Source organism: Mus caroli, chromosome 5, assembly GCF_900094665.2.
Source record: "Mus caroli chromosome 5, CAROLI_EIJ_v1.1, whole genome shotgun sequence".
Lineage (NCBI taxonomy): Eukaryota > Metazoa > Chordata > Mammalia > Rodentia > Muridae > Mus > Mus caroli.
Window position 1 is genome coordinate 25,093,162 of NC_034574.1, and position 13,725 is coordinate 25,106,886.

The 13,725-nt window shown below is 54.0% G+C and overlaps 1 protein-coding gene and 1 long non-coding RNA gene across 2 annotated transcripts in view; one reads left to right on the plus strand and one right to left on the minus strand.

Annotated features, from left to right (window-relative positions):
* LOC110294546 overlaps nucleotides 1-790 on the minus strand; it is a 12,609-nt gene extending 11,819 nt beyond the window's left edge. The window contains exon 1 of the long non-coding RNA XR_003836716.1: nucleotides 543-790. This is a non-coding gene — a long non-coding RNA (uncharacterized LOC110294546). The remainder of the gene's footprint in view (nucleotides 1-542) is intronic.
* Kcnk3 (potassium two pore domain channel subfamily K member 3) overlaps nucleotides 347-13,725 on the plus strand; it is a 35,936-nt gene continuing 22,557 nt past the window's right edge. Inside the window, exon 1 of the mRNA XM_021162848.2 lies at nucleotides 347-771. Within this exon, the coding sequence (XP_021018507.1) occupies nucleotides 489-771 (283 nt within the window). The 5' untranslated portion in view covers nucleotides 347-488. The remainder of the gene's footprint in view (nucleotides 772-13,725) is intronic.

A 13,725-nucleotide genomic window follows, 5' to 3' on the forward strand; every position in this document is an offset into this window, starting at 1 on the left:
CTCTCTCTCTCTCTCTCTCTCTCTCTCTCTCTCTCTCTCTCCCTCCCTCCCTCCCTCTCCCATCTTGCTCACCCCCCCCCCAGCTCTCGCTCTCCCTCTCTCTCGCTCTCTCTCTCCCGCCTCTGTCCTGCCCGGGTTCTCCCGCTTGCTCCCCCTTCCCCCCCCCGCCCTCGGCACGGCTCCCCAGTCCTTATTTGGCTGGGCGGGAGGGCAGGCGGGAGGTGGCGGCCCGCGGCCGGGGGGCGGGCGCGGGGGCGGGCGGAGGAGGGTGGTGGGTGGTGCTGAAGGGACAGCTCCGCGGCGGCCGGCAGCGGCGGCGGCGGTGGCGGCGGCGGCGGTGGCCCCGGGGTGCGGAGCTGGTGCCCGGCGTGGAGATCCGCGAGCGCAGCCATGCCCCAGGCCGCCTCCGGGGCAGCAGCGGCGGCGGCGGCCGGGGCCGGGGCGCGGGCCGGAGACGCCGGAGGGCCGGCGAGGACCCGGGAGGGACGATGAAGCGGCAGAATGTGCGCACGTTGGCTCTCATCGTGTGCACCTTCACCTACCTGCTGGTGGGCGCCGCGGTGTTCGACGCACTGGAGTCGGAGCCGGAGATGATCGAGCGGCAGCGGCTGGAGCTGCGGCAGCTGGAGCTGCGGGCGCGCTACAACCTCAGCGAGGGCGGCTACGAGGAGCTGGAGCGCGTCGTGCTGCGCCTCAAGCCGCACAAGGCCGGCGTGCAGTGGCGCTTCGCCGGCTCCTTCTACTTCGCCATCACCGTCATCACCACCATCGGTAACTACACTCGCCGCGCTGGCGGGGGACGGGGGCGGGGACCTGGGATGCTGGGGAGCCGCCCCGGCTGAGGGGTCCCTGCGGAGCGGGGCGGGTCGCCGAACCCGCGCGCTCCCAGTGGCCGGGGCTCAGCCCGGTGTGTCTACTCTGTGGGGACCCCTGACTTTAACCTGTCTCCAGTCCGGCCAGCCCTAAGTTGGCCTTGCCGGGCTGTGCGAGGACCCCAGGGGACTTAAGTGTGTGAGAGGGACAGGAGCGGCCGGCCGAGGCTCGGGAGGAGGGGTGTGGCCGGGCTAGGCCCTGGGGCTGGGCATCCAGAGTAAGCGGCCCGAGAGAGCGCCACTCCTCCGTGTCCCTGACGCTGGGCTTGGGCACCCGGGTGTCCACACCTGCTGGGTGTTGGGGAGGCACGTAGATGCCGGAAAGCTGCACTCCGCGACACACGGGGCCACTCTCTAACTGCGACTGAGTGCTGCTAGGGAGGGGGGTGGGTTGCGTGTGTCCGTGTGGGTGTGTGAGTGTGAGTGTGTGTCCACCTCCATGAGTTTGGGCTGCACCAGACAGGGCCTGTAATTCTCTGAGAGCAGCAGATCAGGGGCTGGAATCCAGATTCTGTCCTGTTAGCCTTCTTCCCCAGTGTCCCAGTAAAACAGTCACCTCACAGGAATGGCTCCACTTCTTTTCCAAAACCAGTGCAGATCATGCTGTAGGAGGCCACACGCACACCCAGCTCCTCTGAGAACATGGCACACAGGTACACACACACACAAACAGAGAGAGAGAGAGAGCACAAATAGATGTCTGCCAGGAAAAGCACCTCAAGCCAGGCCCTTTGCCGTGTTGCTGAAGTGTCCAACCAGGATTACACAGTGTAACCATTCCCAGGACCCTGTGATTTGCAGCCCAGCTCCACCACTAACCCTCTGCATGACCGACCTTGGTCAAGTTCCTTCTGCTGTCTGGATCTTGGGCTCATGTCCCAACATGTAGAGGTTGGCCAAAATGATGTCAAGGGCTCTTCCCAGCCCTGACGTGCTTGGACTCTGAGATTGGGAACCCACCTTGCCCCAAAGCCATTGGGATGCCTCCGGGAGCTGATTCCTCCCTCTTCCCCATCCCTTCTCATCCTGACCCCCACCCCCTTGCCTTGGCCCAACTCCCAGGGACTCATTGCCATTTGGCAAAACCCATAACAAGATGGCAGTGTTTTCCTGGGAGTCAACAGGAGAGGAAGTGGGCAAAAGACAGAGCTGGACACTGCCTATCCACTGCAGAGTGCTGCTCTGATGTTCTGTTGCTCTCCAGCAGTGGGGAGAGGACTCCCAGATACCACCTAAAGGACAGATTTGGTCTGGGCCCCTTCCTTCACATCCCACTGACACTTGCCTGGGTTTAACAGCAGGTTAGCACTCTGTAAATCAGAGTGGGGGCCTCTGTACGCCTCTCTCCCTCTGCCCACACCAATTCCCCAATTAGTACAACTCTCTTCTAAGTCCCCCAGTCCCCAGCTTCTCAGTAACCTCCCAGCTGACCTCCTTGCTTCAGCCTTATCGCCACAGCAAGCAACATCTCCTGGACAATACTCCCAGAAAAGAAAAAAAAAAAACAAAGCCGAGCTGCCCCAGCCCCCTTCACCAAAGCCGGCACAGCTCCCCACTGCCCCATGCTCCTCACCCTGACTCCACCTCCATGCCTGACTTTATTTACTTACTTGGTTGACCTCCTTCTACAGCCTCCAAATCACCTCTCAGAGAGCACTTTTACGTGTTTATATCCAACACATCTTTTCTTCTGACTCCCCTTTGCTATCCAAGCTAGCCCCCTGGATCCAGTTTAAGCCCACCCCCCTCACTAAGCCTCGCAGGTCCACTGCCCTTGAAGGCTGCAGCAGGATTTGCTGGCCTCTTTTATTTATGTCTTAAGGGGTGTGCTTTGTTTTGCTTTTTCCCCATGCTGTCATGCTAACATCCATGTAGGCAAAGCCCATCTCTGCACTTCTGAGAGCCAGCATGGTGTCCATCAGCCATGAGCAGTGGTGAATACTACTGATGGTTTAATGTGTACAGAAATGGCAGGCATTACCCTTCTCCTCCAACCCTGCCGTTACTTTCCAAATTGCCCATGGTTCTTACCTAGAGAGACACTAGAAGCTGGGGCTAGCAGCAGAACATCCTTCTATTGGTATTCATGTAGACAGTGCTGGTCAAGGAAAAGATGCAGCCTCAATTGCCTGCTCCCTGCCCCATCCAATCACCCATGGCGTTTTGTCACCTCTCAATTTGGTTCTGCCACCTAGGTGGAAGCTGTGCTTGAGGTAGTGGTTAGAGTGCCTGGAAAGGGGCTCTATGTGAGAATGTTACCAGCTTCTTCTTGACCCATCTGCCTCCTCGGGACCATCTTGTGGCCAATCCCTCACGATAAGACTGGATAAGTGAGAGAGCCTCTCACTCAGTCAGCCTCTAGTGGCCACAGCGGTGTTAGTGCTTGGTTGGATCTCAGCCTTCACAACTCAGCGTGGTTACCAGATTAGGGTTACCAGATTGTTAGCTGGGTTAGTCAGAGCAGTGGGCATGGGTCAGGGAAGGGAAGGGAAGAGATCTCCTGCCCAGAGCCACCATGCTGATGGGCAGCGGGCTCAGAACGGGAAGCTGGGACTTCTGACTCCACACCCAGGGCTGTGTCCCTGCTGGGCTCTTGGCCGCTTCCTTTGCCTCCATATGTTATGAAGCCCAGGCCCAGCCAGGCCTGGCAGAACTACCAAGTGCCTAGTGATGCCAGCTTGCAGGATACTCACAAGCAGCCCTGATTGGTTGAAGGTCAGCAGGGTCCAACTTAGTCACTCACCTGGTTAGTCACATCCTCCACTCCCACCCCCTCATTCCTGGCCTCACAGCTAAGGGAACCCTTCCTTCCCTGCTCCCCAAGTTCACCAGACACAAATGGAAACTCTTTCCTTGGGAAACCTCGCCCTCCCTAGCTGTTGAGTCATCAGACTCCTCCAGGCCCCTACCCCCTCTATTCATAGCCCAAAGCTGTCAGAGCAGGAAGGGGCCTGGGGATCAGCTGGTGCCGTGGCTTCTTCCTACAGAGAAGGCATGGGGCGGGGTGGGGGAGGGGGGAGGATAAGTGTCACACAGAAGGGTTCAAAATCTGACTTCCAGCATCCCCACCCCCGCCCCAGCCTCGAGCCTCTTTACCTGTTATTATTTGTTTAATTCTATTTACATATTTTGTGCTGCTGAGGATGGACTCAGGACCTCCTGTGTGCTAGGCAAGTGCTCTACCACTGAGCTCCTTGGTGCTATTTTTATCACCACGGTAGCCACCATAGTAATGGCAGCCTTCCTTTATTATCTACGCTCTGGCAGGCTCTATCCGGGCACTTCATTTGTATTCCCTTGTTAAGTTCTGCCAGTCCTTCAAGACTGACCTTATTACCCCCACTTTCGGCTAAGCAATGGAAGACTCTAAGTCAGCCACTCACCCATGGCCTCAGAGCTTGACAGTAAAGCACCTGTGCAGACTCAATGGGCCTATTTGACTCTCTCTCTCTCTCTCTCTCTCTCTCTCTCTCTCTCTCTCTCTCTCTCTCTCTCTCGACAATTTCTTTATCCATCTTAAACCCAACCCAGACCCTTGGGTCAGGAGGCACCAAGATATCCAAGCTGGTGCATCCCTAGCCAGGCATCCCAGGAGAAGGGGCCTCTTGTGACAGCCTGCTGCTCTCCCACCACCTAATGACCCCAGAGGCAGATCTGTGCCTGACACCTGGGCATCTCGAGGAGATGTGGGGCTCACAGGTGCTGGTTCTCCCACAGCAGGCCTGGGAGAGACCAGGTTATTGATCTGCTGATGGAGCTCCGGCAGGAAGCCTGTGCTGTTGCTTTCTGGCTGCTAGCCCAACCCCCGTTGAGTGTGCAGCATGGTGACCCTGGGACTGAATTCAAGCAGGTGGCCCAAGAGGGCAACAGTGCCTTTTATGTCAGAAGTGGCCGGCCACTTCCCAAATCACAGAGCCAGCCACTCAAAGAGCTCAGTAACTTGCCCAAGGTTACCAAGCAAGTTGAGCACTTGATGAAACCCATAGCCAGCCTGCTCTCTTCACACCGTGCATCTCTCAGCATTGCCTGGCTCAATGCCCACAGGCTAGCCCCTCCATCTTCACTCCACAAACCTCACCTTGGCACCAGGGCTGTGGTTTCATCTGAACCCACCTTCTATCCCCTACCCTGCCTTGCCCGAGCTATTAAATCCTTCAGATCTCATCTTGTCAGTTATAAAACAAGAATGAAATTATCAGCGGGAAGCAATACTTTCATGCAAAGGACATGCCTGGTAGAGTCGATATTTAATACTATCTGTAATGTTTACTATCATTAATGTTACTGCTTAAGGAGTATGCCTTCCCCCACGGAGTCTCCCACGGGGGGTGGGGGGGACGGTTTTTTCTCTTTAGGATTACCATGGCAAAGCTACCTTCTTAACAAATAGGGTCAGTGAGGCAGGGGTGAGTGGTTCAGGGTAGCTACTTCATTTTTTGTCTTAGTCTCCCAAGATCCCCTTTTTCTTCCCCATGCCTGGAGCCTGCCTGACATGCAGGTTCAAAGGCTCTGCCACCTCTCCTGAGCAGGCAGACCATCAGAAAATTAGCGAGAAAGAGTGAAGGTCCTATGCTAATAGGAGAACCTGTTACAAATTGGAGGGAGACAGAAAAAAAAAATCTAGTTCCACCCAGCTCAGTTACTGGTCTCTATGACCCTCAGTTTCCCCCTTCTAAAAGTGGGTATATTTTGCCAGAGGTCCTCTTGCTTGCTCGCCTGTCCAGTTCCCACGCATTCTGGTGGGGACCTGGAGGTGTTGGAGGGAGCGGAGGCGAGGATCGGACAGAAATAGCAGGCCCACGCCTGGCCACCGCGGGGACAGGACAAACACAATAAGTAGTTTCAAAGGAAAACATAAACAAGCACAGATGAATGTAATGTGGATCACCACTCTAAACAGCTTTAGCTGGCAGCAGAAGCCATGGGTCTGTGCGTCGATTTTATAATAATGTTTAAAAACTGAAAATGATTTCCCTGTGGCCAGCCAGCAACCAGGGGAGAGAGCAATCTCTTAACAGAGGCCATGATCCTGCTGGTCTAGGCAACCCTCCACAGAGGACCCAGGGCGGACAGCTCCCCTCCCACCCTGCATCCTGGCCTTGGGCTCAGGAAACTGACATGTGTCTGCAGTAGGCCTGCTGTTCACTGCCAGTGTTCCCACACTGCCCTTGCTAAGAGAGGTTTGGAAATTTGCCTAAGACACTACAGAAATAAATGTCAGCCCCGGGACTTACCCCACCCCCAGCCAGGCCTGTAAGTGTTTGGGCATCTTTTTCCGAAAGCCATTCTTTCTGTGGAGTCTCTGTGATTTCTTCTATGTGAATCTCTGTAAGATATAGATGGGGTGCCAGGGTAAATGCAGGGCAGTTTGCCCAAAGAGGAATTAGCTCGAACCTCTTTTGTGCTCACGGGACTTGAGAAGGGTCTTGCTAAAGGTCGCACAGTTAGCATCAGAGCTGGGCTTGGAGCCCTGTTTCCTGACCCCTCTGATAGCCTCTGGTTCTCAGTGAGCCACGTGACAAATGCCTGTCGTGGCAGCACAGAGAGCAGTCGAGCACCCAGCTGCTGCCGCCACCACCTCCCAGGCCACGCATGCTCTCTTGCTGTTCAGAAACTGCTGGTGCTTGAACAGCTGCCAGGGGTCTCCAGGGACCTGCCCCTCACCTGGAGTTGCCCAGGCTGTGGCAACTGCCACCAGTCAATTCTTCACTTCCTCGTTTGCTAGTGTGTCTTAGTCATGGAGCAGGGCCAGGCCAAAGCTGGTTTTCTACCCTCACTTTTCACAAAAGATATTGCTTGCCTGCCTGCCTACCTGCCTGTCTGTTTGTTGAGACAGGGTCTCACTATATAGCTCTGCCTGGAACTCACTGTGTAGCGCAGAGTACAGGCCAAGTGCTGGGATTAAAGGTATGTGTCACTACTTCAAGCAAGGGGTGCCTTACCACCCCTTTACTCACTTCTGCTTCATCCAGTGACACAGTAAAGTCCCCTTAAAAGGGACTGGAAAGTAGGAACATGGCCTTGGTGCCTAGCACTAGAGGTCTCTGACTCTGTCTCTTGGTCTCTGCATGTGTGTGTGAGACTATCTCTTCCTCCCCACACTCTTCCTGCCCACAGAGGCAGACCTCTCCCTAGGGAGTTAGTGAGTGTCTGGCTTCCTATCTCCATGGAGTCAGGCATCACCCAGGGCTTCTCCTGGGATGGGCCTGCCCTGGGTGCCCTGATTTAAGTGCAAATTCTGAATGGGCAGCTTTCTTCTAAAACACAGCCTGAGAGTCTGCATTTGTAACAAGTCTCACGGGAACCCATGCTAGAGATCTACGAGCCACACTGCTTAAAGTTCAGTTAATTGTAAGTAATACAAAGATTCCAGAAATAGACACAGGCGTGGAGAGGCACCCTTCGGCCTCATGGTTTGGAATACAACACATTTCTGAAATCATGACAAAGGTCATCAGAGTCCCGCATCAGGGTCAGATCTCCTCCTTTCCAAAAGGCATTTTGTCTTGGAGAAAGAGCCACAAGAGGGAACGAAACTTGTAAAGGGATGGGGGTGGGGGGCTGCTTACAACTGAATCCGCTCATGAGTTCAAACAGGAAGGTCTGCTCCAGGGGCAGCCTCCACTCTGCAGGAAAGGGCCAGCCGGCCAGCCCTCTGCCCTCCTCTCCCAAAGCCAAATGTGCATGCCAGCTGGCATTTTCATAAAGAAAAGACCAGAGATGGAGCTCAGTGGTAAAGCACTTGCCTTGCATGCCCAAGGCCCTGGGCTTGATCCCCAGCACCAAGGATTAAAAAAAAGACAACAGAAATTATCCCCCACCTTTTCTATAGGAAAGCTAGCAGAGAGACAATGGCTGAACAGTAGCTGGGGACCTGGGGGTCTGCAGGCTTACATCTGGGGACCTGGGGGTCTGCAGGCTTATATCTGGGGACCTGTGCGTCTGCAGGCTTACAGCCGGGGACCTGGGGGTCTACAGGCTTACAGCTGGGGACCTGGGGGTCTACAGGCTTACATCTGGAGACCTAGAGATCTGCAGGCTTACAGCTGGGGACCTGGGGGGTCTATAGCCTTACATCTGGAGACCTAGAGGTCTGCAGGCTTACAGCCGGGGACCTGGGGGTCTATAGCCTTACATCTGGGGACCTGGGGGTCTGCAGGCTTACATCTGGGGACCTGTGCGTCTGCATGCTTACAGCCAGGGACCTGGGGGGTCTACAGGCTTACATCTCGGGACCTGGGGGTCTACAGGCTTACATCTGGAGACCTAGAGGTCTGCAGGCTTACAGCCGGGGACCTGGGGGTCTATAGCCTTACATCTGGAGACCTAGAGGTCTGCAGGCTTACAGCCGGGGACCTGGGGGGTCAACAGGCTTACATCTGGAGACCTAGAGATCTGCAGGCTTACAGCCGGGGACCTGGGGGTCTGCAGGCTTACATCTGGGAACCTGGGGGGTCTACAGGCTTACATCTGGGGACCTGGGGGGTCTACAGGCTTACATCTGGGAACCTGGGGGTCTGCAAGTTTACAGTTCTCCTGTTGCGGGCAGCACCCACAGCTGGGGAAGCAAAGACCTAAAGAATCTGAAAGACCAAACTCAGAAACACCCACACAGTGGGCACTGTGGTCCTAATTACTTTGGCTGAAAAGTAGATAGGCTGGGACCTGAAGGCTGAGCACCCTTCTCCAGGTCTTACTCCACTGGCACCAATATGGAGCCTAGGCACCACATGCAGTAGTTGTATTGGGGGGTGGGAAAATGGGGAGCACAGAGGAGGAAGACAGAAAAGTAATGAGTGGCCTACCCTGTGGGGATAGTGGACCCAAGAGTCTGCTAGCCCTTGTTTGTTGAACGTCCCCTACCTATGCTCTATACACATGCATGCACACACACTCACCCCCCACACTCACACACATACCACACACACACACATCACGCACACACACACACATCACGCACACACACACACACACACACACGTGCACAAACTCCTGAGATCTCTGGAGAACTAAATGCCAGTGAGAAGGTGGCTCCTCCCACCTGGCCTCTGCCTGTCTTGATCTGTGCCAGACTTGTCAGACAAAAATGGCGCAGACCAGTGTGGCTGCCCAACACTTTTATTTCTCACAGTTTTGGTGTCAGAGAAATCCCAGACCAAGATACCCAAAGACTGGTCATTTGGTAAGAAACAGCCGGCTTCCTGCTTCCTGGTTTTTTGTTGACCTCCCGATGCCTGCTCAACCCAGAGATTGCATGTAGGGCCTCATGAATGCAAGGCGAGTGCGCTGCTGAGGCACTACATCCCGGGCCCTATATTTGTTTTTGAAACAGGGTGACCAAATTACCCAGAATAGCCTTGAATTCACTCTGCAGCCCAGGGAGACCGCAAGCCTATAACCCTACGCTGTCAGAGTAACTGAAATCACAGGCCTGGCTTTTACAAGGCCACTGATCCCACTGAGAAGAACTCCATCCTCGTTTCCCAAAGCTCCTCCTCCAGACATCCACACTCTGGGAAGTGAGTTTGAACTTGTAGCTTTGGGAGTCTGTAGCACTGTCCAGTGTCGCCAAGGACAGTATAACAATCATCTCCTCTTAGAAGCCACAGCTGGGTAATCAGCTCCTCAGTCAAGAAGGAGCCCTGCCTCCCACGGGCTGGGCCCAGGCGGGAAAGGCCTGAGGAAAAGTCTGGTCCCATAGCTCAAGACACTCAGCCTCCTTGCACCAATGCGGTATGGAATACAGGTGGCAGTGTGAAGTCTCTTCTCTCCTCAGCCCAGCAGGTCACCTGTGTTTGCAGACTTTAGAGGGACACTGAAGTCAGTCAGAGGAAAAAGCACTTCCGCGTCTGTGGTGCGCAGCACGATCCACAGCCATTTGGTGAGGAAAGGGTTTGTTTGGCTTACAGGTTACAGTCTATCGCCAGAGGCAGGAACCCAAGGCAAGGACCAGGAGGCAGGACCTGAAGCAGAAGCCATGGAGAAGTGCTGCTCACTGGCATGAGTCTCCCACCCCAGGACCACCTGCTGAGGAGTGGCACCACCCCTTGTGTGCTAGGCCTGCCCACATCAATCATTAATCGAGAAAATGCCCTGCAGACATGATTATGGGCAATCTGACCGGAGACATTTTAACTAAGGTCTCTGTTCTGAGATAGCAATAGCTTGTGTCAAGTTGGCCAAATAACTCCTCCAGGACAGGCAGTCGTGGAGAAAAGAAATCCCCTTCACGTCCCTGCCAGGCTACAGGGCCAGACTTGTTCTGAGTAGATCCATGGAGTTAGCCACACACACCAGCAGGAAGAGACCATAAAAAAAAAAAAAATTCTGTCCAGAGTAAGTCGGGTCTTCTTAAAGTTGGCCAAAGATAGCTTGTACTGCCTCAAGAGGTGGTTAGCTCCCCATCTCAGGGAGCACATAAGCTGCTTATGGTAAAATGCCCTCCGACTCACCCCCCACCCCCCACCCCCTACCCCTGCGGTCACCACTACCACCACCATGCATCCATCAGACTTCAGCCAGACAAGCACACCGACAGAAGATGCATAGGAAGGACGAAGAGGCAGACTACACGGGACTAGCTCACAGTGTGGAAGGATGGGCTTAGCCTAATCTAGGGCAGGCCATCCAGAAAGGCAAACTAGAACGGTCCCCAGTTTGTGTTAGTGCTCTTGTCAATAGGTAGAATTTCATCAACAGAGGCAAACTCCTTCTTCAGCTAATCCATAAGGTCTTTCAGGTGATTGTGTCAAACCTGGGCAGTCTATCTGGAAGAATAGATTGTCCTGCACCGTAACCTAGGGCTAGCCACCTCTCCTTTACTCAGTCAACTAGTTATAGACTATAATCACATTTACAAAATACCTTCCTAGTGTTCCCTAGATTGGCATTTGAAAAACTAGGGGCTTTGGCTATTATAGGACCATCGCACTGTGTTAGATTAGTAGCTCACAGCTTTTAAGCTTCATCCCTACCCAGAGGTGCTTTGAGTCCTTGGTTTTCACCGGGGCAGCCTGGGGAGTTTGGGCACCCAGAGTGGAATTACAGAGCCCTTCCGAATAGAACAGGCTCACTGGCTTCGCCTTTCCCTCTTTGGTCTATCAAAAGCCATTAAAATCTCCTGAGGTAGTCTGTATGCCAAGCTACAGATGAGATACCACAAGATCAGACAGCTAGAAACCAGATCTTTCTTCAAGGAGCTGGGGTCCAGTAGGGTTCTGGGAAGTCCAAGTTGACTGACTGGTATGTATGCTAACCTCAAACAAAACCCACTTCAGACAGGTCAGAGGTTTTCTGCAGTGGCAGGATGCTAAATGTTAAGTGGGGCTTCAGGGATGAAGACTGGCAGTGTGACCTTCAGAGAGCAAGGTGGAGAGACCAGGAACAGAACACACAAGGCTCTGGAGCAGAGGTTCTCAACCCTCCTAATGCTGTGACCCTGTAATACAGTCCCTCATGTTGTGGTGACCCTCAACCATAAAATTACTTTTGTTGCTACTTCGTAACTGTAATTTTGCTACTGTTATGCATCCTAATGTAAATATCTGTGTTCTTTCAATGGTCTTAGGTGACCCCTGTGAAAGGGTTGCTTGACCCTGCTCCCACAGGGGTCACAACCCACAGGTTGAGAACCACTACTGGAGAGGCCGGTGCGTGGGTTTGATTTGACAAAAAGTACAGGTGACGGATGGTTAGCTTGTGTCTCTTGCCTGGGTCCTGACCGGTGGGTGTCTATTGACCCCAGCTAACCCTGTGGGTGAGAATTCAAACCCTTCACCTGGTTAGCCAAGCAGCACTCAGCCAGTCTCTGGAAACCACTTGTGCCCCGTCCTCCTTCACAACCAAAAGTCCACTGAGGAGGTCAAGCCAGACTCAGGGTCGCCTAGGCATGCTGGAGCCCATGAGAATGCACCAGAGCCACAGGATGTCATCCATGGTCCCAGGTCCCTGCTCTGAGACCTGGGACCATGGGACCCCCCTTCCCTCAGCCACACTTCTGGACCCCATGCACTCCCTGCTTGACTTAAGCTTGGCATGGACTCAGTGCTGCTTTTCATGAATATTCAGGTTCTCTCCTGGCCATGACTCCAATCTGAAATGGCCATCTCAGACCCATCTGTAAAGTCACATTTCAGCCTGTGGGTCACAGGATCACCTGGGGCGCTTTCATCAGGGTTCTGAACTGTCAAGTCTCATGGGACAGCCTAAAGAGAGACATCAGTTCCCAGATGGGTCAGCCTCCTCCTTCAGGACAAAGCCTAGTCCCTTTTCCCCTTCAGAGAGGCTCTCTTGGCTATAGGTAGTGACAAGAGGCAGAGAGTTTCAGGCAAGAGCCGGCCCCCTATCAGCTGCAACATATACTTCTGCTCTTGGGTATTCAATAGAGATCTAAGAACTGACAGGCAGCAATCTTTCTCCCAGAGCCTGCCTCGGTCTCCACAGTTATACACAGGGCTGCTCCTTGGGCAATTACCATGAATTGGGTTCTTTGTATATGCCACCTCATCTAGACCTTATGGTTGCCCCAGGAGGAGGTGCTGTCTAAACTTTATTTTACAGATGAGGCTCCTGAGGTCTGGGGAGGAAGGGTTCAGGGAACGCACCCCAAGTGTCCTTGTTTGGCAAGTGGCCATGTTCTGCATGCACAGGACTTGGTCGCACTGTATCTCTTCCAAGCCTCCCATCAGCCCCAGTTGTGGGCATCATTCCTCCTACTTCAACAGCAGTGGGACCGGTCTTGACTCTGTAGTGAGTGATAGTGTGGCCAGCACCAAGACCAGACCTTTTAATCTGACCCCTTCCCCAGGAGCTACCCTAGTTCTTGGAGCCAGAGCCATGGTGTTAGCCCCTAACCTGGGACTTCATTCACATTTTGTTCATGAGGTTTCATCATGATTTTGGTCACACTGTGGGTTGAATCTAGAACCAGTGTGAGCTAGGCAAATAGTCCACCATTGAACCATATTGTAAGCCTTCTTTCTGCTTTACCCTCAACCTGTGTTTTGATTTTGATTTTCAGACAGGGTTTCACTAGATTGCCCAGGCTAGCCTTGAACTCACTCTGAAGCTCAGTCAGACTTTGAAGACAAGAAGACCCTCTTGCCTCATGTCCCTAAGTACCCAGGACGCACAGGTCTGGCTAGGTGGGGCCTTTGCTTTAAGACTCCCAGGTAATGGGAAGAGTAGAGAGCTTCATAGATCAGCATTCTTTCTCGGGGCAGCAAGGCAGCCCCGCCAGTCACAGGAGTTACTTTGCTTTCTCGGTTTCCTTGGCATCTCAGAAACTCTGAAGGGGCTGAGGAGGAAACCCCGTGAGCTCAAAGGCAGTGCCTCTGGGGTGAGGCGGGAGGCAGATGTTGGTGGATGGAGAAAGTCATGCTGAACCTTCCCCAGAGGATAAGAGGCAGTAAGGGGGCCTCAGAGGAGCCCCCTCCAGGGGCAGCCTGTGTCTACCCCTTCATGGTTATCGATCACTCTTAGCCTGGTCTAGAACAAGCTCAGGGAGGGGATTCAGCACAGCATAGGCCCAATCAGCAGAGAACAGATGGCTGGCCCTCTGAGTCAATGGACTTCCCACCGTAAGGCTCAGCAGAAGCCCAGAGTCTGGAGCAGGAGCCCCTCTATGATCCTCCTTCAGGCCAGGCCAGAGAGAAGGTATCCAGAACTCGAGTGCAAGCCTCCTTCCCTCATCTCAGTGTCCTCAGAGTCCCAAGCAATCGTGTCCCTGCTGTCTTCTTGTCCCTGTAGGGTTACTCAGTGGGCACGCAGGCAGGCGTGTCTCCTCTGTGAACTGTGGGGAAGACTTTAGCTTAGGGCAGCTGAGCGAATAAGAAGGAGGAGGAGGAAGAGGAGG